This window comes from Chaetura pelagica, unplaced genomic scaffold, assembly GCF_000747805.2.
Source record: "Chaetura pelagica isolate M959 unplaced genomic scaffold, ChaPel_1.0 scaffold206, whole genome shotgun sequence".
NCBI classification, from domain to species: domain Eukaryota; kingdom Metazoa; phylum Chordata; class Aves; order Apodiformes; family Apodidae; genus Chaetura; species Chaetura pelagica.
Window position 1 is genome coordinate 189,870 of NW_009953801.1, and position 24,008 is coordinate 213,877.

Sequence of the window (24,008 nt, forward strand, 5' to 3'; positions counted from 1 at the left end):
CTGGCCAAAGTCATGTGAAGAAAAATTATTAAACAATAACCCAACCCTAAGTAATATGCAGTTTGCTATTTTGTTCCCCAAGTGAGGTGAAGAAGAGCAGGAGGCTGCATTCTGGGTCCACGTGGCCCAGCAGAGCTGGGAGTTGCTGCTGTCAGTGAATAACTCAACATCCCTGCCAGGATGGTGACACAGAGCACAGTACACATGGGCTGCTCCTGTTTTTCAAGGTAATCAGGCTAATTCTGCAGCTCTCACTGCTTAACTGGAGCTCATGCCACATGGTAATGGTTGGGTTGCACCTTCAGAGGCAGGAAGCAAATTGTGCATGTCCTGCTCATCAACTGGACGCTTTGGTTGCGTTAATGAATCTGGCACAGCCAGTTTCTCTGGAGCCACAGGGCTCCTGGGCTCTGCACAGCTCAGCCCTGCTGCTTGAGCATTGTTGCCAAGGCAGAAGCCCACTGGGGAACCTCCAGCAATGTCACCCTCTTCCCATGGGGAAGCAATGGTGGGAGAGACTCTGGAGCCAATGGGAGGAGTGCGAGTCAAAAGCTTTGGTGCTGTAGGACTCCTTTGCAAAAGCTTTGTGCAGGACCCAGATAGTGCAAAACTACCCAGGTAGGTCTTTGGAGGTTCCCAGCTGCTGTCCTTGGTGGTGGAGGGGCTGCTGTGGTTGTTTTGTTAGCAATTCCATTTCCAGAGGTGCAGTTGTAACTGTCAGAGTCATCTGGGGAGCTGTGAGGGTAAGGGATGCTAAACTGAAATGAGAACAAAGTGGGCAGCCTCTGGAGTCTTGGGGCAGCTGTCAGGAACACAGCCAGTCCTTTCCTCTGGCCAATCTATGGAAAACACTGCCAGAGCACTTAGAGGCAAAAGACTCATAAGGGAAATAAGCCCTTAGTTCTGTCTGTGTAAACTGATACCCAGGGGTGGTGTTGGTAATAGTAACATCTATAAGGAGAGCATGAATAAAAATCTTGCTTTTCTTCAGCTTCAGTGGAGTCGTTTGTCAGCATCAGTGTCATTCACTTTGCTTGCAACACTCTTGCAATGAAAAGCTCAGTTTAATTTCAGAAAGATCTTTGGCTAATGAGTATTGATTGGGTAACGAGGTGTTAACACAGCAGTGTAGATAGTGCTGATAATGCCTGAGCTTGGGATTGCTATAATTTTTAATTCTCTCTTTGTCCTGAGGAGCTATAAATGAGCTTGTAAAAGGTGATCATTCCTGGGAAACTATTTAGCAAATGTTGGTAGCTGTTACCAACAGAGGCAGAATGGTTAAGCCATTGCAGAATTGGCCAGCCCTGCTGCCAGGGAAGCACCTGGAATCTGAGTAAAGGCCTGGATGTTTATTGTTTAGACTGTGGGTTTTCTGTAATTCCTCATCTTCTCCTCTAATTTGCTCTGTGTGTGTCCGTTCCTGTGGGACATTAAGTGGTTTGTGGCAGTTTCATAACAAGGAGCCAGCTCATTTATTCTGCCTTTGAAGTCCTAGAAAGATCAGGAGAAGGTGCCAGAAGGTTTGCAGAGAGCAACTGAAGAGCTCAAAAGAGAATTTCTCTTTGACCAGTGTTTGTTGGGTACAGCATCCCCCAAAATCCTTCCCAAAAATTCATAGGGAGGTGATAGCATTGGGCTCCATTGAGCTTCAGCTGCTCCTGGATTCATGTTGGTTGCACAGCAAGAACCTTCCTGCTTGTTTCCCTTTTCCTCTGCAACTTCCAATTTATATTCTAGTGTGTCCATGCAAATGAATCTGACTGTGAGGGAAGGATTCTTTATATTTTTTATTTTTTTTTCCTTGCAAATTGTAACTAAAGCATTGAGTAGTGTAGTAAAAATCTCAGTTTTGGTTTATTTATTTATTTATTTTTAAAGAATGATTTACCATGGTTTATAGACTACTTTTTTTATTCTTCAGAACATTGAGTAGTGTAGCAAATATCTCAGTTTTTGTTTTATTTATTTATTTATTTTTAAAGAAAGGTTTACCCTGGTTTATAGACTACTTTTTTTATTCTTCAGATGAATCTTAGCATGTCCTGGAAACTCTGTAAGATCTAATTTCTCTCAGCCTTCTCTCTACCCTTTGGTAACACTGCCATTGCCTGGGGTGGAGCAGGGGTTTTTCTTCATTAGCTGTAACCATCATGCAATAGCTGCAAGGCTGCTGTTCCAGCATCACCTTGGGGTGCTTATATCCATGTTTCCTGAAAAAGAGGAGATCCTTTCCACCCTGTACAACTGCTGTGGTGTCTTGGTGCTTTCCAGGACAGCACTAAGTGCTGTGACTTCCATCTGTCAAGTGTAGTTTGTCTGGTGATTACTTACACCAAATAACTTGTCTGTAATCCAAGCCTTGCTCTACCACACTTTCATTTGCAATCACTCCACTTACAAGAAGTCTCTGATTTGACTTGACCATTGATCTTGACAATAAATACTCTGCACTTTTTTGGATCTGTGCTTTGCTTTCCTGGAATAACACCAAAACACAGGGGTGCTCATTATCTGGGATTATCAGGGGGTTCTTTTGTCTGTGCTTGTTTCTTACAAAGGGATGAATATCATGAAAGACACAACACAAACCAGCACTAGGAGCAGACATTTGAAAGTATTCAAAAATGTTATTAAAACTACAGCAATTTCAATAGAAGCAAGCCAGGAATAAAGCAAATGCAAGGTCAAGCCTCTGGCTCAACAAAAGGGCTCTCAAAATCTCATATTACTGTTTTTTATCAGTCTGATTGTTTCCCAGTGTGTTCCTGACACTTATTATTTCCTGGAGAGCAGGGGACAAAAGCTTATTGTGTCCTGTGTGTGTGTTTGTAAGTGTAGGATTTGTGTCTGTTGCTTATGGAAATTCAAACAAGCCTCACCAAAAAAAGGGTGGGCAAAGTTTTTTATACCATATAATCACAGTTTGGGTTTGAAAACACCTTTAAAGGCCACATAGTTCAAACCCCCTGCAGTGAGCAGGGATATCTGACCAGGTTGCTCAGAGCCCTGTCCAACCTGGCCTGGAATGTTCCAGAGTTTTGGAAGTTCCCAGGACAGCCAGCAAAGCAGCTCAGAGTGTGGTAGGACAGTGTGAAGCTGGGCCAGAAGCAAGGTTTTCATCAGGAGCATGAGCTGATTTGGGGACTTAGCAGAGCCCCAAGCGCTGTGGTGGCTTTTTAGGCTGTTGAGCCCCAACTCAGAGACAAAGAAACATGTCATGATCCTCTCCTGGTCAAAACCAATCTTGTTAGAGTGTTATAAAAAAAATATGGCAGATGGAGTGAGGTCAGTAGGCCTGTGGTAGTGTTTCTGTCCCCAGCTTGTACTATCAGGAGGATCCAACTGTGTAGAAAAAAACCCCAACAACTTTGCGTGGTGGTAACTCAAGAAGCCTGTTTGATTTGGCAGCTGCAGGGTGAGAATGCCAAGGTCAAACCCCTCAAGGCTTCTGAGGAGAAAGGAGTCTTGTAACTCATAGGAGATGGCAAGTGCCAGGCACCATGCTGACTGGATTCCCCAGGAGCCCCAGGCATTCACCTCAGCACAGGATTCAAAGCAGGCTGGAAAATACAATATTAACTTGGTTGCTGATTTTAAAACATGTGGCATCATTAGGATTCATTCACTTCAATTTCTGCCCCAGCATCCATGAAACCTTCTGCAGGGCTCCTTGCAATGGCTGGTGGAGATGTGGACCACTCTGCTTGTGTTTGTCTTATCAGACCCCTGGTCATCTGTGTGAGCATCAGCCCCATGGAGAGCTGGGCCTGCCTGATTCCAGCCCTCTTTGTCTTTGCTCTTGGGAAATGGAACCCAACTAAACTCTGCTGATAATGCATGACAGGAGGCTGAAGATGCAGCAGCCCAGCTGAAGTTGGTGAGCACGACCTGGGGTTGCTGCCTGTGCATTGCTTGCACTCCCCACTTTGGTTTGGGGCTGTTTCATGGACTTTGGGGCTTTTGGAGTTCTGCTTTTCTGTCTGTTGTTCTGTTACAGGCTTTACTGATTGGGGATGCTCTGAAAGGGGCAGATTTTAAGAGATTCAGAAGTAGGTTTATTTTGCCACTAGGTTAAAATATGTTCATGTGATTATGTCAATTATGGGTGAGTATGGGCATGAGGATAATACACTTCTGGCATTGCAGATGTGATACTAGGGGTGCATTAACACAGAACGCTGACAGGCACAATTTGCCTCAAAAAAGGAGATAATAGATAGAAGCAGACAGACAAAACACAATGAACCATGGGAATGGTGCTGGTCAGCAGGAGCAAGAGCAGCCACAGCACACACGCCTGCCTTGCTATTCCTGGGTGTCCAAAAACATAGACCTTTTACAGTAAACACACTAAAATAACTGAGTAATACACTCTGACAACCTTGCTGGTGAAAATTAAGATGGGAGGATTAAATATGCATACATGCAGGAATGGAAAGGCAAAATTTCTATTAGGATCAGCCAAGGAAGATTTGTATTTTCATGTTGAGCTCATTTCAATGATGTTTAATTAGCCCTGAGCAGCTGCCGAGGAAGTACCTTGCACAATTTGTTCAGTATAATACTCCAGACATCATTATTTTTAACCAAAGGAAAAAAGCTTACAATTAATTACAGTGTATTAATTCCATAGTACTACCTGGCTGTGTATGCAGGTTGTATTTTGCTCCTTGAAAAAAATCTAGTGTGAGTGCTATAAGGTTATTTGACTGCCTTTTATGTTATTCCTTTTCTAAATTAAAACTGTCTCTAACACATGATAATAGCTGTAGTTAGATCAGTCAGAGATGAGAACGTGTCAGATGAGGTTCAAGATAATTGATGCTGTAAATATCCCTGGAGTGGAAAGATAGACCATATTAATGGCTTGAAAATTCAGTCTGTTTGTAGGAATCTGATTTGAGCTGTAATAGAAATAGGCCTAGATTATGTAAAGCACTGAGTTTATGGCTTTCGATGTCTTTCAAATTTGCTGTTGCCAACTGGAAGTACTTCCCTTCTGCCAACTGTGTGTGTCTGAAAACTTCCCTGGCATATGGTTTGTTCTGCAGGCAGCTTCTTGGGAAGGCGAGGTTCTGTTCTGAAGAGATTTTGCATGGCTTGCCTCATGGCAGCCAGAAATGCAGTCCTTGACTTCATACCCCTTATCTGAGAAGCAAAAGGTGGATGGGAAGGCTCAGCCCAGGGAGTCAGCACAAGCAGGGCTGCCAGGAGCTCTGCAGAAGGCATCTAGCCAGACTGCTCAAGCTCCTCCACCTGCATAACTGTGCATTATTTTGTATAATTAGTGTGGCAGAATTAATAGATCTTAGATTCTTACAGATTTGTCTCCTTCCTCCTCAACCCTCCAACTCCCTGACTTGCTCTTCCCTGTTTGTGTCAGGTCTGGGGTGGGGGGAGCAATGGTGCCAGGGGCTGTGGCTGCTGGGAGGAGCTGCTGGGAGCTCCCCCAGGGCAGGGCAGGGCAATTCACTTATTTAAGAAGGGGGAAACAGGAAATTGCTAAAAAGGCAAAACTGCAGGAAAGGGAGAGGTGAGAGAAGCACCTAAGCAGAGACACCAAGGGCAAGGAGGAAGGAGGAGAGGAGGTGCCAGAGCAGAGGGTCTCTTGCAGCCCCTGGTGAGGGGCAGCTGTGCCCCTGCAGCCCATGGAGGAGCACAGGGAGGAGCTGTGGGCCTGCAGCCAGGCATGAACCAGCTTTATGGAATGTGCTGGAGGTTCATTATCTTTGGGATCTCAATCCCATTTGATATTTTGCTAAAAGACGTTCAAAAGCTCAGGAGGTTTTGGGGAAAGGAGGTTGGGCAGATGGGCAGCCAGTTGCAGTTGTCTGAGGAAGTCAGTCTTAGCTGCTCTTTGGGATTCAGATGCATTTACATACTGTAATAATGGGTTTGTATTATTTTTTTTGCTGGTGATGCAAAATTGATGGGCTTCATGAGTATGGAGAGAAGTGAGTTGTGGAGTAGATGACCTCCTAAGAGTCCCTGGATGGGATTTTAGTCTAAGGTCCTAAGATGGTCCTACTGGGGAATTTCTTTCAGGTCAGAAGAAAGGCTTCACTTGTCTGGAGTCAGGTGAGGACACTAAATATTCTGGGCAGGTTCATTTTCTCCTTCCTCTTTGCTATAGTTTTGTTTGATTTGTCATCTTCATTTGCCTCCAAGGAGATTCTTACATGCCCTTCTTTTTTCATCATCCACTCAACATTATATATTTCATCTAGTCCTGGCTTTCCTTTTATTTCTCTTCTCCTGAAATGTCTATTTTGTATTCTGTTCAAGTAAAAGTAGGAAAAAATATGGTCTTCTTTAAGAGCAGAGATTGTGAGAAAGTATGCAGAGCACTGCTGAGATTTCTGTGCTGACATACTTAATGGTAAAGAGTTTAGAGCTGGAAAATAAATGTGAATCTTGGAAGAGCAGAACATACAGGGGGTGGGAGGAAAGCAACTTTTTGTTAGATACCAATATCCTTCTAGTACCTGAAAAGAGCCTGTCAGAAGGCTGGGGAAGAGCTGTTCACTAGGGCATGGAATGATAGGACAAGGGGTAAGGGTTTCAAGCTAGAGAAGGACAGATTTAGATTGGACATGAGGAAAAAGTTCTTTAATATGAGGGTGGTGGATCCCTGGAACAGGTTTTCTAGAGAGATGGTGGGGGCCCCATCCCTGGAGACATTCAAGGTCAGGCTTGATGGGGCTCTGAGCAACTTGGCATAGTGTGAGATGTCCCTGCTTATGGTAGTAGGTTGGACTAGATGATCTTTAGAGGTCACTTCCAACCCAAGACATTCTCTTATATATATATAGAGATAGATGGCTATGTGTATATATATATATGACTTTTTTTTGGTTTTCTGCTGATTTTAGAACATATGAAGTCCAGAAGAAGGCAAGAAGAGAGCAGTGGAGTGCTATCAGGAGGCAGCACTATTTGCCCTTGATTTGTTCAGAATGTAGTTTTTAACAGGGATTTAAAATTTGTGAGTAGTTTCTGAAAATTTTACTGGAACCATTAACTGGAGATAGATGTGATCTAAGACTTAGACCTTAACCCAGTTTCATGTTCACTCCTTCAACAAAATTGAGTTTCTTTCCTTTAAAAAATGGAGGAGCAAGCATTAATTAGATTTGTGGTTATGCAACCAATAATTACTTAATTATCATGTTAAAAAGTCCTATTTGTAACATTTATCCCTAGTAATGTGTCATGCATGTCAGGTGGCCTTTAGTTTTAGTGCCTGTTTCTCCTGGCTGGGTTGGTAAATCCTTTTTGCTGTTACAATATAATCTTCAGTTTCTCTGTGGGTGCAGAAGAAATTAAAAGACAAGGTGACCTGTTTCAAAAACAAGGCTAAGAACAAGGCAGTTACTGCAGAATTTCTCCTCAAGCAGTTGTATGTTCTGGGGTAAGGATTTGTGTTTCTTGAAGGTTGTCCAACTCCTGTATGCTGCTATCTGAATCTCAGGGCATAAAAAGGAAGATAAATCACTGGGAAATGAAAACCCTGTGGTAGAGTCATACGTTATGAGTGCTTTTGTAAGTGCTGTCCTGTTATCTAGCTGTCCTTTCAGTCCCTGCAGTGTGAGAATGGCTTTAACTCATTTCCCACACCCTTCCTTTGTGGGTAGTCAAGGTTCATTGGCAGTTTTTGCAGCTGTGTCCATCAGGGAGGGACACCAAAGTGTGCTGAAACTCCAGGGCAGTCTAATGCAAGTGGAATGAAAAAAATAGTTGAAATAACTCAATTTCTTGATTCAAGTGTACTTGATTTAATGATAATGATCTGGACTACTTTAATCAACTCACTCTTTAATTACATTTTTTCATATAATTTAATACTAGAATTGACCATGACATCAGTCGAGTTTGACCTCCTTTATCTTTGGTCTGGTTGGGGCTTTTTACAGCAGTTCTTACTTTGTATGTATTAATTTGTCTTTCACTGAAAAGCATCTGGTCTTGGTTTCAACAGGTGAGGAATCCTCTGCATGCCCAGGCAGTCTGTTCCTCTCTTCAGCTGCTTTATCTTCAAAAGAATAAGTCTGATTCTTTCCTGTGTTGAATGTGGCTTCCTTCAGTTCCCAGCTATTGTTGCTTGTTGTATATATTACCAGTAGCCAGAAGAGCTCTGTGGTACCCTCTGTGTTCCCACCATGAGGTGCTTACCTCCTATTATAAAGTTGCCATTCAGTCTTTTCTGAGGCATTAAATGTGTCTCGCTCCTTACATCTCCTATTGGAAGCTGGAGTCATAAGTACTTTCTCGAGTGCCTAAGTACTTTTCTGTTGCTCTTTTCTTTGCCCTTTAATTTCTTAATGTTGCTTAACAGTGGCTGCCACCAGGCTAAGATCCTGTACTCAGGTCACCAACCCCACGTATGAAAGATAATGACATCCTCGCTCTTCCCGCACGCGCTGATCCCAGCAGTCCCGTCTCTTTCAGGGCTGTGCTGAGAGCTCGGTGCTGGTGTCTCTCTCAGACCATGCCAGGGTACAGTCTGGAGCTGTTAATCTCTTATTATGGGTTCACAGATGTATCTCGTGCTGTGTGAGAGGCCAACTCTTTGGTATTTGGAAAAGCCACTGAGCTTTATTAATGTAGAAATTCAGCATTGGAGTAGGTGGTGGTGTTTTCTGCTCTTCATGCTGTAGATGCAAAGTCCTCAGCACCAGCATAGCTGTGTCCAGGGACTCCAGTGCTAGCTGAGTCTCATAAATAGTGAAAACTGGTGAAGTCTGGTGTCCTTGGATAAACAAAGCTGTTACTGCCCTCTTGCAGGGCTGTGTTCCCTGTGCCATCCTCCCACTGTCCTTAGGACGTTCTGGTATGAACAGTCTGCCCAGTGGGTACAGTTTATATGAGTTTCAGTCAGGTGTATTTATAACCTCATCAAAAGAATAAAGCAAATGTTTACTCCATAAAACCACATCACCAAGTTCTCTTTAGCTTTCTCCTCTTGGATTCTTCATGGATAGGCTCCAACCCCCAGCAGAGCATGGCAGGCAGAAATGGTCCTGAGCTGTGTGGAGAGTTGTTGACTGCTAAGGTCAATCCATGTGTCCTTTTGTGTTTGAGCATGGTAGCAGCCTTCTAGCATGTGTTTGATCTTCCCAGAATGGTAATGGCAATCAATGTAAGCTCATCAGGGGTCTCCCAGGGTCATGGTCCTAGTCTTGTGGGAGCAAGCCAGGAAGGCTTCCTTGCTCACAGGCTGTGGCCTTGCAGATCGTGCTTGCTTTCCATTGTTGTGTCTGTACTGCACAAGCAATACAACTCTGCAGATGCACAATAAACCTCTTTTAAAAGGCAGTAGAGGGAAAAATGTCTTATATGGAGCTCCAGGTATCTTGACTCCCCTGTTCCCAGCTTGTTTGGAGCTCTTGTGTCTCCACACTGTGCGTACTAATGGATGGCACTCAAGCCAGCTCATTATCCTTTCCACAGGTAAGCAAAAGGTAAGTATTGCAGCTTTCTGCATTGTTTGAACCACGTGTAACTGCTTAATATGACACAGCACCACAAAGCACTTCACATGGGCATAGTTCTTGGTAGCTTGTGCTGGGTCAAGGAGGCTATGGCAAGGCAAACAGCATGAAAAACATCATCCTGTTCCATTTCAGAATAACTCAGGGGTTAGGCAGGCGAGATCTGTGCGTCACTGCTGCCGCCTCTCTGGGCGTCTTGATGAAGCAGTTTCAATCCATTTACCAGATGCCTGTTTTATTATTATCCTGACTTCCAAGCATCGCTTGCTTTGAACATCTGAAGACAAAGACAGCTAATTAACAAAAAGAATCAGCAAGCTGCCTAGTCCCAGCAGCTGAAGAGATGAGGGGGCAAAGACGGGCTGTGCTCCTCCTCTCCTGTTTGGAGGTGTGAAGCTCCTCTGGAGCTCAGGTGCAGGTTGCAGGAGATTGCAGAATCACAGAATGGTCAGGGTTGGAAGGGACCTCTGGAGATCACCCAGTCCAACCCCCTGCTAGAGCAGGATCCCCTAGAGCAGATCCCACAGGAACACTTCCAGGTGGGTTTGGAATATCTCCAGGGATGGAGACTCCACAACCTCCCTGGGCAGCCTGTCCCAGGGCTCTGGTACCCTCAGAGTCAAGAAAGATTTTCTCACATTGTGGTTAAACCTCCTGTGCTCCAGTTTGTGCCCATTGCCCCTTGTCCTGTCCCTGGACACCCCTGAGCAGAGTCTGGCCCATCCTCCTGTTACCCTGTAGATATTGATCAGCACTCATCAGATCCCCCCTCAGCCTCCTTTTCTCCAGCTGAGCAGCCCCAGCTCTCCCAGCCCTTCCTCACAGGCAGGTGCTCCAGTCCCTTCAGCATCTCAGTGCCCTGTGCTGGACTCTCTCTGGTACCTCCTTGTCCTTCCTGAATTGGGCAGCCCAGACCTGCCCACAGGGCTCCAGGTGAGGCCTCCCCAGGGCAGAACAGAGGGGGAGGAGAACTTCCCTGACCTGCTGGTCACACTCCTCTTAATGCCTCCCAGGATGGCACTGCCTCTTGGCTGTGGGGGCACATTATTGGCTCATGGGTCTGTGGTTCCTACACACGGATGGTGTGATGCCTCCAGTGCTTTGCAGTCCAGCACAGAGGATGTTACCAGCATCCCCCACACTTGTGTGCACCTTCCTCACCAACATCTCTGACCATCATGATGCAACTCAAGTGCATTTAGATTTAGACCCATTTTGAACATCTCCTAGTGACTTTTCTGTTTGTTTGAGAGCTTAGGGATGTGTGAAGGGAATTCTTCCAATACAGTGTTTAGCATGCCTGTGCCATCTGGGTTTTGGAAACTGTTTGGTTCAATTCAAAGATTAAAGACTGAAAAATTGAACCTAATGGTGGCATAAACCTCTGTGGAAAACATACTTCTGTAATTATTTTCATTTTGATTAATAGGTTTTAACTGCATAGCAACACCCATGACTTCAGTTTAATTTCAAGAATGATTAGTTAGTTAACTCTTTGTAATTTCATCAACCCCAAATGGAAATTTTTGTGGTTTGGTTTTTTCCCTGTTGTAAACCACTTCAAAAATTCAGTGCTTTCCAGTGCTCAATCTCTCTCTGTTGCAGTCAGGTTTCCCTGACTCTGGAGTGATTTTCTCTCTTTCCTCTTCCCAAGTCAGTGCTGTGCAATACCTGAAGCCCATGGCTTCCCTCCCAGACTGATGAGTCCCTGGCTCTGCCAAAGCTTTGAGGGCACAAACTCCCACAGATCCTCACACATATGCACAGAGCTTTACATCGGGTTGTTTATTTTAAAAAGCCTATTTGGAAATTTGAATATCAATTAGTAACAATTCAATTAGACATTGAAACCAGTGCTCTGGAGAGCTTGGACAAGCTGGTGGCATTAATACCACTGAGATCAGGTGACTTTAAAGCAGCTGTCCAGGCAGTGAGTTAGGCAGTTTCATGCCTCCCTTGTAATAACTGCACAAGACCTGGGCAATATTACTTTTCAAAAGCACCTATTTGGTGTTGTGGTTGCAGCTCTCACACTGCCTGAGCAAGGCAGCCTTATATAAACACCCAATGGAACATTTGTCCCCCCCTGCCCAGCAGCAGGGCTGTCAGCTGAGTGCTCAGTGAATTCTCACAACAATTGCAAGTGTGATTTTGTCTCCTATTAGTGCTGCTTCTTTTGCTTCCATGCAGCTGTCCAGATCTTTCCAGCACTGCTGATGGAAAAATCAGGCGAGTTCTGCCGTGCAAATCTGCTATTAATTCACTGCTTTGGCAGAGGTCTTGCTGCAGGGCATTCCCAACACTGATGTCTCTCAGGGTTCCTTATACTCTGACCGAAATACACCCCCTGGCACAGGACAGTGCCATGTGGTCAGAGGGTGCCTGCTTCTCTGTCTTGTAGAGGGGGTGAACACACATCCAATATGGATCCATTGCAAGAGACCAGGCAGAGCAAGGATGTGGTGGCATCAGAGCTCATGAGACCATGGAATCACAGACTTGGTTTGGTTGGAAAAGACCTTAAAGCCCATCCAGTCCCAATCCTCCTGCCATGGGCAAGGACACCTCCCACCAGGTTGCTCCAAGCCCCATCCAACCTGCCCTTCAACACTGCCAGGGATGGGGCAGCCACAGTTTCTCTGGGCAACCTGGGCCAGGCTCTCACTGGATATTAGATAAAATATTTCTTTCTAATATCAAATCTAAATCTCTACTCTCTTGCAGCTTAAATCTCCATGTCATGGAGTAATTGAGATTGGAAAGGACCTCTTGTCCTACTTACTGCTCAAACCAGGGCCAACTTCACAGTTAGGTTAGGTTGCTCAGGGCTGTGTCCAGTCAAGGTCTGAATGTCTCCAAGAACAGTACCACATATGGGCACTTGTATGATTGCATGGGGAATTTGTGTTCACTTATAACCAGGAGGAATTTCTCTTGGTGTAGCTTGTAGCTGTTGGCTCATGGTCTTCTTGCTCTGTACCTCTGAGAAGAGTTTGCCTTCATCTTCTCTGTAACTTCCTGGTGGTCAGTTGAAGCCAGAAATTAGATCTCCTCTTCTCCAGGCTAGCCAAATGCAGATCTCCCAGCCTCTTCTTGCATGGAACCTTCTCCAGCCCTCTGATCATCTTGGTGGTCACCTCTGCGCTTGCTCCAGTCTGTCCATGTCTTGACCTGAACAGGGTGCTCAGGATGTTGCCTCACAGCTGCTGGCTAGAAGGGAAGGACAGTTTCTCTGGTCCTGCTGGCTGCACTCCTGCTGTTGCAGCCTGGAGTGTGTTCAGCCACCTCCTGTTCAGCCACCAGGACCTGCAGGGCCTCTTCTGCCAAGTTGTCTCCTGGCCAGTCAGCCTCAGCTTGCCTTCTGTCAGGGTCTTGCTTGCCACCTTCCTCTGGCAGGCTTCACAACTGCTTTAAGTCCTCTTTTTAGGCTTTAAATGATTTAGTGCATCTAGTCTTGAGTAACGTCATCAAAGTGGAGCTGAGTCAGGACTGGAATCCAGGTGGATTCCTCCGAAGGGGAAGCAGTAAGGGTGACAGGTTGGAGGAGTGGTCCTCAGCCCCGGTGCTGGAGGTTCTTGGCTGCCAGTCATCCTTGCTGGTGGCCTGGGGAGGGGCTTTAATAAGCAAACACTGGAAAATGTGTTTTGTTGCTCATCAAAACGCAGGGAACAGGTGTTTTGGCCTAGAAATTGAAGCAAGGTAATTTCCTTCTTTGTATTTTCTATTGCATGAGTAGGAGACAGAACATTGCAGCAATCTCTTCCCTCTTCAAACACTGCAGTGGTTTAAAATAACCTTTAAAGCAAAAATGAATTCTCATTAGAAAATGCCATCCTAATTTGGAGCAACAATTTCATAATTTGTTTCTATGGTATTAAATTAAATGTTTTGTAGAGTAAAATGAAGGTAACATTTACTTAAAATCCATGCACTATTACAAGATATTATTGCTTGAATTATTCCAAATTTTGGAACAGGTTTTGTTTCTAGTTAATCAACAGACTCTCAAGCTTTATTCTTGTTATGCAAATCAAAATGTGAGCATCTAAAGAATAATTTTTAAGTGTGGACTGCTTTTCAGTGTGGATGTTTGAAACATGCTAATCTGCTCTGATGGGTAGCCAGGAGCTTCCTTTGATAATCCCACATGCCCCTGCCACACCTCCAGTTTTTAACAGCTCCCAAAATCTCACTTTTTTGAAGGACTCCTGTGCTGATGGTCCATCTGACACAGACACCTAGAGCGTGGTGGCTGCAGTGATGTTTGGTCTGCACGTGGGGAAAGGACGTGGGAGCAAAGTGCTTGTGATGCTTCCCTCAAAATGACTGCCCTTGTTTTCAGCACCTTGGGAAAGGGACTGGGAAGGGGACCATCATCATGTTCCCTTTGAAACCATTGGTCATGCTGAGGCTGGAGCACCTCGTGCTGCACACCCTGAATTGTGGCCTCAAATACATTGGGTGAACTGACATTTGGTTACTCACACAAGACTCCAAAACAGGGGTTAAATTTGTGCCTGAGTAATCAAGCCCTACTTAAGCATTATTTATGTCCCGTTTTAAGCCAGAAGCACTGCTGATGAGGTTCTGAGAGGATTTCAGTCAAGGCTGAGCTGCACGTGTTGGGGGGGCAACTGTTGGAGCCAAACCAAAGCCAGGGAAACACAGGGAGCAACCTGCTTAGAGCAGCAACTTGCCAGTGGCTGCCAGTCCTCTGGGCACTTTCACCTCTCCCTGAAGCTCACCAAAAAATTGCTTACCATGTCATTTGGAGGCTGGGTGATTTTAAGTAGTACTTAGTAAAAGAAGCTACTGCTTTTCTTGCTTTGTTTCTTTTTTTACCTTCTTTGGTGTAATTATACCTTCTGAGAAAGCTCATCATAAACAGTGGTAAGACCTTGCCAACAGGAATCCACTTCTTCCTGGTGGTGTAAAGCACAGGTTAATTAATCAGGTGTACTCACATTCCAAGGACTATTGTTATTTCTTCCATATTTAAGATGAGTGAATTCCATTGGGGGGATCTAATTTTCTTCAAGTTGATGTGGCGAAAGTAATTCAATTATATCCTTACATGAATGAAGGGAAGCATGTTCTGAAGTCTGGGATGAATTTACTGACTGGAAGCTAAATGCATGTAACTGGAAGAGGGGAATATGCATTCAATTACTGTATTAAATTGTTGCTTTAAAGGAAAACAGCTGCCTGCACATGGTTTATATTCTAGTGCATCCTACCGTTAGGATGCAAATTAGTCAGTCTGTTTATTTCTGAGGCTTTATAAACTATTTTGTCTAAGCCACATTTACATTAAAATCAGACACAAGAAACAAGTACAAAACCAGCAAAGATGAACCTGAAGTATTAGTGGGGACAACAGAGATAGGATTGATGTTGTTATCTTTGATATCACATATATTGTTGTGATATATATTATGTCCAAAAGCCCAAGTTGGAAATGAAGATCCATTTCTGCTGTACAGATGAAAACAATCTCTGAAACTGGATTCTGCTGCAAAAGTTTGTGGCTTTTAGAGCTGTGTTACCTCTGGTTTGCTGTTGGTTTGTATCCAAGGTGATGCACAACCTTCTCATCGGAAAACTGTCGTAGTGTCCACTGAAGCCTGACCTTACCTCGGGTTTTTTCTCCCCCCTGTCTTTCCAGATTTGGATGATCCAATAGTAACAGTCCACCAGAGCATCGGGGAAGCAAAAGAGCAGTTTTACTATGAGAGAACAGTGTTTCTCAGGTGTGTTGCCAACTCCAACCCGCCCGTCCGGTACAGCTGGCGACGCGGCCAAGAGGTGTTGCTGCAAGGCTCTGATAAAGGAGTGGAGATTTATGAGCCCTTCTTTACCCAGGTAGGAATAAAGGCACAGGAGTTCTTCCTTCCTTAGGTGACTTGCACCAGATTTTTTGTAACTAGATCTGCCTGCATTTCCCTGCTGGGTTTGGGGTGTGGGTATGTGAGCATGGAATCTGAATGGTTTGTACTGGAAGGGACCTTAAAGATCATCCAGTTCCAACCCCCTGCCATGGGCAGGGACACCTCTCACCACACCAGGTTGCTCCAAGCCCCATCCGACTAGGCCTTGAGCACTTCCAGGGATGGAGCAGCCACAACATCCCTGGAAAACCTGGTCCAGTGTCTCACCACCCTTAGAGTGAAGAATTTATTCCTAATCTCCCCTCTTCCAGTTTTCATCCATTACCTCTTGTCCTCTCACTACAAGCCCTTGTCCAAAGTCCCTCCCCAGCTTTCCTGGAGCCCCTTCAGGCACTGGAAGGTGCTCTAAGGTCTCTCTGGAGCCTTCTCTTCTCCAGGCTGAACACCCCAACTCTCTCAGCTCCAGAACTGGACACAGATCTCCAGGTGGGGTCTCACGAGGGCTTAGTAAAAGGGGACAATCCCCTCCCTGGCCCTGCTGCCCACGCTGCTGGGGATGCAGCCTAGGACATGGGTTGTTTCTGGGCTCCAGTGCACGGTGCCAGCTCATTCACCATCACCCCCAAGCCCTTCTCCTCAGGGCTATTTTCAGTCCATTCTCCACTCAACCTGTATTTGTGCTTGGCATACCCTCCAAATAGCACCACCCTGGCACAAACACACCCATATGTTATTAGAAGGCTTCCTTATATAAAAGGTGCCTTTTAATTCAATTTTTTTTGTAAAGTCATGAAATAGGACATGCTGGGAAGATGCAGAGTGAGCTCTGTCTGCAGAAGCTCCTTTGAAGTCATTTGGCTTGGGCACTGCCAGCCCAAGCCTCTGGTTTGACTGCTGGTCCCTGCTCCTTTCCCAGACAAGGCAAAGTGATTCTGCACAGAAGTTGCAGCCCATCAACCTTTTCAAGGAGGCTGAACTCTGTGGCAACTCCCTGTGTTGGCTTCTTTTAAATTTATTTTATTCTGCTTTTCTCTTCTTTGAATAGAAGTTTTTTTTGTTCCAGAATTACATATTTAAAAGATGAGGTGGTAAAAAGAAAAGAAGTGGCTTTTTTAGGTCTTCCTGCTCATTCTCTCAGCTGCAAAGGCAGACTGGGCAGTCAGAAGAGTCTGTCAGATGAGATCAGATTAATTCATTGTTAGCACGTTTGCACAGCCTCAGAATAAAAGGTGACATATCCTATTGTTAATGGACATAAGTGTGTGATGGTGTTGGTAAAAAGAGGGGAGAAAAAAAATGGTTTTGGAAATTCTCTCCAGCAATAACGAATAAAGACAGAGGTGAAAACTGCCTGGTAATTTGGTCTTCATAGTGGAAAGCAACCTACAACTTTCATAAATAATTTTCAACTAATGATTTGAGAGCAGCTTCATTTTTTTCCTTTATTGTACTTGACAGCTTTATATTGCTACATTGGCTTGGTATTTCACTGAGAAACATGTAGCCTGGAACCTTGCAGAGGTGAGAATTAGATTACATAGTTGAGTTGTTGGTTTCCTAAATGTGATGAGATTATTTTTAATTTAACATGTAGGGAGCCAGTTTAGCAAATTCCTGGCTTGTTTCCTTGAAGTCAAGTTTGTAAACTGGGGTTTTTTAATGTTTTAATTAAAAAGTCAGAGTATCCCTTGTCATGAGATTTTTTCTTTTCTATTTCAAAATGGAAAAGATTATTATTACCTTCCCTATCACCTAATAAGAACTTACCTAATGAATTGCACTACATGAGATTAGGTCAAATATTTTTAAAAACACATAGATTTTTCTCTGCTACTAGGTGTATTTCTAGAACTTCAGTCTGGATTCAGTTAATTAATAAATTACATGGTCACATTGATAGCTAAAGGCTTATCCACAGCTTTTTACATTTGTGGGAGGTCAGGTTGAATGGCTGGAACTTGTCAGTGTGTCTACAAGAGCTGATACATGTTTATCAGAAGAAAAGATGTCATGAAAAGTTTAATAGTCATAAATGTCTACTGCATCAGTTCAGTTCAGTTTAGGAGAGGTAATGGACAGTAGGAGCTGATGTGAAGAGGGATAGAGGGGATGTGGCTTCAGAAGATCAGGAGAGATGAATTCTAGGTGGCATTTTTGGATGATTAATTCGAAGGTGGAGTATCAGTCTGAAAATCAAGTGAAGTGTAAAGGAAAACAAGTAGTGACACAGATTTTCTGAGGTGTTGTACCCAAGAAGGTCTAGTTTTTTCTTTCCAGAGGTTTTTTTGTTTTATTAAATCACAGAAGGCACCTGGAAAACTGGGCATATACAAATGACTCATTGAACTTTCAACAGATTAAGTCTTTTGTAATGAGTCAGATAATGTCATCTACTTACTTGAGCTGCCGTGGGGAGAAAAAATTGAACACATGTGCACATTCTGTGGGAGTATTTGAAATACTGAACTTTTCAAAGCCAAAATCTTGGTGCAGAATTTTTTCCTGAGAGTTTGCACTGTCCTCATTGCACACAGTAATTGCCTGAGTACAGGATTCAATCTGCTGTATTTTCGATCATTATGCACTTAGACATAATTAGGCCAATTATCCAAACCAAGGAAGAAAATATATACATTTTTATAAACCTTTGCAATATGGGGACATGATCCAGATACCATTGTTAGTTCAACATGGAGTCCAGAGCTTCGGATTGAATGGGAGGGGATGCAGATGCTCTGCATTTCTCAACAACTTTGGTAGCTGTGTTCTCAGTAAGATGGATCAGGCCATCTCTAGCCCTGCTAAGCCTCTTCTTCAAGTAAGACCTTTGGGAGCAGCCTTTCAGTGGCTTGGTCTTGCAAACACTAAATCATCATGTGCTTAATTATGTACTTAAATCACATAATTTTGGTGGAACTGATTGCACATACAAAGCACTTCAGTTCCTGTGCTCCAAAGCTACCAAGCTTGATTTCATGACTGTCTCTTTTATATAATCACATAATGGTGAAGGTTGGGAGGGACCTTAAAGATCATCCAGTCCCAACCCCCTGCATGGGCAGGGACACCTCCCACCAGCCCAGGTTGCTCCAAGCCCCATCCAACCTGCCCTTCAACACTGCCAGGGATGGGGCAGCCACAGCTTCTCTGGGCAGCCTGGACCAGTGCCTTCCTACCCTCAAGATGAAGAATTTCTTCCAGTTTAAAACCATTCCTCTATGTCCTATCACCGCTTTCTCTGGTAAAAAGCCCCTCCCCAGCTTTCCTGGAGCCCCTTTAGGCACTGGAAGGTGCTCTGAGGTCTCCCTGGAGCCTTCTCTTCTCCAGGCTGAACACCCCAACTCTCCCAGCCTGGCTCCAGAGCAGAGCTGCTCCAGCCCTGGGATCATCCCTGTGGCCTCCTCTGGCCCCTCTCCAACAGCTCCATGTCTCTCCTGTGCTGAAGGCTCCAGAGCTGGACACAGCACTCCTGGTGCAGCCTCACCAGAGCAGAGTAAAAAGGCAGAGTAGAAAGGCAGACTTTTTTCCTGTCTGAATTTTCCCATTTAGTGTTCTTTGCTCCCTCTTTCCATACATTTTCACAAACTGGCATGTTTTGTGTGCCCTTGGGTGGGCCTGGGCAGTTGGTGCACATGATGTTGTGAAAAGAAACTCAACACATTGCTCAAGTTGTGGTAATATTAGAAGTTGTTGCAGCTCTTCCAGGACACAGGATCAAGAACATCTTCCAAAGTTTGCTCTTTTGATGCTTTGTGAGGCCTTTCAAAGTGTCTGCCTCCCTGGGCTGGGCTGCTGCCTTAGCCTTGTCTGAGTATAATCCATTTTTAGCTTGTCATTAAAAGGCAGGCAAAGGCTTGAAAGAGGCCAGCTGGAGGAGGAGATTGAAAGCTCAAGGAAGTTTGTTATTTTAATGCTAGAATGAATAATGTGCAGGTATTGATACATAAAGACTGATCTGATGGTTTCTCAGCTGTCACATCCTCATGCCTGACACCCTGATGTGCTTTGCTGAGCTCCAGTGCTTTCTTCTTCCACACTCTGTCCCATGACATCTTTGTGCGTGCAGGATTTTGTATCCAACACTCCTCTTAGCTTTTTATTACTCCTGTTGCTCCAAATGCTGTACCATTCTGGATACATCCCTCAGCAGCTCCCTTTTCCCTGAGCTCCTGCTTCTGCACTGCCCGTTTCACATAGGACTGCAGTGGGAATCTCACATTTCCCAGTTTTCTTTTGATTGTATCTGAAAGAACATCATTGCATATCCTGTTCAGGCCCCTGCTCCATCATTTCTGGTGCTGGCTAAAAATAAAACCCATCAGCAGCTCATTTTCTAAGGCAAACGGGAGGATTTCTGTAGCTGTAGATTTTTTTTCATCGTATAGATTGTACCTTAAGATACATTATCCTGAACAATGCTGTGACTTGAAAGACTCTGTCAAACCCATTCTCCCCTCGCTCCTCTCTTTTCTTTCACCTTTAATACATAAGTGGGGCTGAGGTTTAAGTTGTGCCACCTGCCTTTCTTGAACATGATTCAATAAAATCTTTTTTCTGCACCGCTTCTAATTAGTCCCCTCTTCATCTTCCTCTTGCCTCCTGAAAGTCTCAGTGTGTTCCTGCTGGTTCCTCTGCCCCCGTCCCTTCCTCACGCTCTCTCTTGCGCTCGCAGGGAGAAACAAAGATCCTGAAGCTGAAGAACCTCCGACCTCAGGATTACGCCAACTACAGCTGCATCGCCTCGGTGAGGAATGTCTGCAGCATCCCTGACAAGATGGTGTCCTTCCGCCTCTCCAATAAAACAGGTGGGCCTCCAGCAGAGACCTTCTCTGGTCATTTCATGCCATCCCAGATTGGTTTGGGTTGGAAGGGATCTTAAAGACCATCCAGTCCCACCGCCCTGCATGGGCAGGGACACCTCCCACCAGCCCAGGTTGCTCCAAGCCCCATCCAACCTGCCCTTCAACACTGCCAGGGATGGGGCAGCCACAGCTTCCCTGGGCAACCTGGGCCAGTATCTCACCACCCTCACAGGGAAGAATTTCCTCCTCATGCCCAACCTAAATCTCCCCTCTCCCAGTTGAAATCCAAGCAGGAGGGGCAGGTCCCCTCACCTGCACATTCCCGTGGGCACGGGCTGGTCATTTCATGCCATCCCAGATTGGTTTGGGTTGGAAGGGACCTTAAAGCCCATCCAGTCCCACCGCCCTGCATGGGCAGGGACACCTCCCACCAGCCCAGGTTGCTCCAAGCCCCATCCAACCTGCCCTTCAACACTGCCAGGGATGGGGCAGCCACAGCTTCCCTGGGCAACCTGGGCCAGTATCCCCATGGTCTTCTGTGTTTCAGTGTTGTTCTCTTGTGTAAAACAAACGTGGCCAAACACAGCTGCACGGCAGCAGGAGCTGGTCAGGAACAAGTCCTAGGAGAAGTTTTCAGCTGTTTGCTCTTTATCTCACCAAAGTTAGGATCTGAAGCAGAGTTTTGGGTATTGCTCTCAGTATTTATCACTCCCCGGATTTTATATCAGGATTTGAATTCTCCTCCAGTGCCAGGGGTTTCACTGTTAGGGGTAGACTTCAAAAAAGATACTGCTGCAAGGGACAAGAAAGGACCATCTCAGTCAAGGCTGGGCATAGAGTAAAGCCAGTCCTTTGCAGGTCCTCCAAACACTCTCAAACACTTCTCTCAGTTCTCTGTTGAAAGCTAATTAATTTTGGTCAACAAAATATTGGAGGGAAAAAAAAAATCAACCTTGTTATAGTCTCACATTGATTTAAACAATTGAATTTATATGATTCATTTGATGTATTCCTACATTGATTTGAACATTGATTTCTTACATTGTTTTAAACAAAAGTGTTGTCTTTCAAATGTAATTGTTACAAATCAAAGCATTGAAGCAGTTGTGCTGAAATGCTTTGCAGGAGGATGCCTGGTTGTCTGTCTGTCTCTGAGCAAGCTGTCTCCATGTTGTGGCACTTCTTGTGCCTTTGTTCTTTTCTCTGGGCTTGTTCCTGGCTGAGCAAATGGTCATTTGTCTGTGTCCCTCTCTCTGTGCCTGTATCACTGCTGTGTATCTCGAGATCCTCATGGCAGTGAATCATCACAGAATCCCAGACTGGTTTGGATTGGAAAGGGCTTTAAAGATCATCAGGTTCCAACCCCCCTGCATGGGCAGGGACACCTCCCACCAGCCCAGGCTGCTCCAAGCCCCATCCAACCTGCCCTTCAACACTGCCAGGGATGGGGCAGCCACAGCTTCTCTGGGCAACCTGGGCCAGGGTCTCACCCCCCTCACAGCAAAGAATTTCTTCCTAATGATAGCAGTTGACCTCAGGAAGAGAAACTGGGAATACTGGTTTCCAGGAGGGTGGAAATTAAAGATTTTAACTCTCCTAAAGGCTTTGTGTCCTGTGTCTGCAGAGGTGGTGTCTGAAATAGTTTGTAAGCCTGATGCCAAAGAGCAAAGTCTTCAGCTCAGCATTCTAAATAACTAGAAATTTCAGAGAAGTGTTTTCTGGGGAACCATTTTGCAGCAAGTGTTGTAACATTCTAAGACTTCAAGTTAGATTATGCTGGGTTGTGTCTTTACTAGTGTGTGCCCTGGGGCACTGAGAAAACAGGTAGCAAATGAACAAAACAGTGGAGACATTAGCATGCTGAGTGTGCCCAAGATGAACAAGGAATTGTATTTGCACTTGCACATTTCACATGATTTCTGTCCTCATGGCTTTATTGTAAGGAGTTGCCTTCAGCTTTTCCTGAATTTCTGATTTGCCAGCAGGCACTTCAGCCTGTGGGATGTACCACTCCTGTACACAGCCCCCCAGAAGGCAGACTCACAGCTCAGCTTTACAGCTGCCACTGGCAGTCTGGGAATTGCAGTCACTTCCAAAGGTGTCGGGCAAAATGATTTGGAAGTTACTCTCTCACTAATTGTGGCAGGGGAAAAAAAAGAAAGTATCTTAAATATGCCATTTGTCCCTCATTAGATGCTCTAATTTCATACCAGAAGTGGCAGGAAGTCCTATCTGCCATGGAAAGGTGTAGCTGGTAGGTAGGAGCAGCTTTCCTCTCAATAATGTCTCACTCACCTCCGTGAGGACTGAGGATGAGACTTGTTACCCCTCCCATGTGTCACAGCAACAGTTTTGCTGCTGGAGTCTCAACAGTCTCTGACCATATTAGACCTCACCTGCAGCAGAAGTGTGTTTATGCTACAGGAATGGGGGAGCATCAAATACCATCACTCTTCCCATCTGAAGACAAGTGAGCATGAGCTGATTTTGCATTAAGAATCCATTATTTCCTCCTTACTAATATTGTGGGTTTAGTTTGGGAGAAAGATGTCTTGCTACATTAACAGAAATTGCTCTTCTGGAGTAATTTCCGAAGTAACAAGCCTGAAAAATGAGAAGGATTCACACTTTCTCATCAAGAGCTTGGTGGCAACCATCCTCAAGGGCAAGATTAAATATATATAATAATTACTGCAACAACTCATTAAAGACAATGACTGATGTGTTGATGACTCCAAGGCAAAACTTTTCTCTTTTGGTGTGACTCCATCTGATAGAGAAGTTCTTTGGCAGAACATCACCTGCTGTAACTTCAGAGAAGTTACATAAATTCTAAATCCAGAGTAATCCAGGATAAATCCAAAGTAATGAAAATGAAATGGTATAGAGCAGTCCTAGCTTGTCCACCTGTTTTTGATTTAAAGCTGGAGGCAGGTAATGGAGATGCCTACCTAGTGGAGGCAAAGGAGAGACAAACAGAAGTGTCTGTAGGGTGGCAAACGGTCACCATGGTTATTGTAGTTCAAGTGGCTACAAGTTTATTTAAGTTCAGCTGCAAATGGTGGGATCCAAAAGTAAAATTCCTGGGAACTTGGCTGCTCTGGATCGATTGGATCTGTAAGCATAACTAGAGGTTTTTGTTGAACTTGGCTGTTAGTGGTGGAGAGATGCCTTAGGAGAGTACCTGAGGCTCACAGCAGCTGTGGGTTTCCATCTCCTTTCACTCCTGATTTGGCTCACTGGGTTCAGGTGTTTGCTGTGTGACAGGTGGAGTGATTTGTCAGGTTCCCTGGGATGGATGGACTCCTGAGCACAGTCAGGAAGTGTTTCCCTGCTGGACATGTGCACCCCAGCTGGGCTGCTCTGGGAGCAGGGTGGGCTTTGGGAGGGAGTTTGGGCCACCAGTGCATAGTGGCTTCCTGTTCCCTCCATGGACTGACACAGTTCCTGGTGGCTGGGAGGGAAGAAGGAGACTGGGCTGCAGGGAGTAGCCTGCTGGCCCAGGCTGATTGCCCCTACAGCTGCTGTGGAGCAGGAGTTCTGCAGGCTGTAAGGAGCATTTGTCACAGGGGATGAAAATTGGCAGGTTGTGCTTGAGGAAGTGGTACTCAGCAAGTGGGAAAAAGCCCAGTGTGACTGGTACTGTATGTCTGGAAATCCTTTCTGTGCTTAAAGGATCTTGCTGTTACCCTGCCTGCCCTGTGTGCAGGGTCATGGAATCACCTAGGTTGGAAAAGACCTCTAAGATCACCAAGTCCAACCCTTCCCCCAGCCCTGCCAAGGCCACCACTGCCCCATGTCCCTCAGCACCACATCTACAGGCT

At 45.1% G+C, this 24,008-nt stretch overlaps 1 protein-coding gene across 1 annotated transcript in view; it reads left to right on the forward strand.

Moving 5' to 3' along the window:
- The window catches only part of MDGA2 (MAM domain containing glycosylphosphatidylinositol anchor 2), a 330,656-nt gene that overhangs the window by 144,808 nt on the left and 161,840 nt on the right, over window positions 1-24,008 (forward strand). The window contains exons 4-5 of the mRNA XM_010001201.1: window positions 15,160-15,356; window positions 20,055-20,187. Coding sequence (XP_009999503.1) covers window positions 15,160-15,356; window positions 20,055-20,187 — 330 coding nt within the window. The remainder of the gene's footprint in view (window positions 1-15,159; window positions 15,357-20,054; window positions 20,188-24,008) is intronic.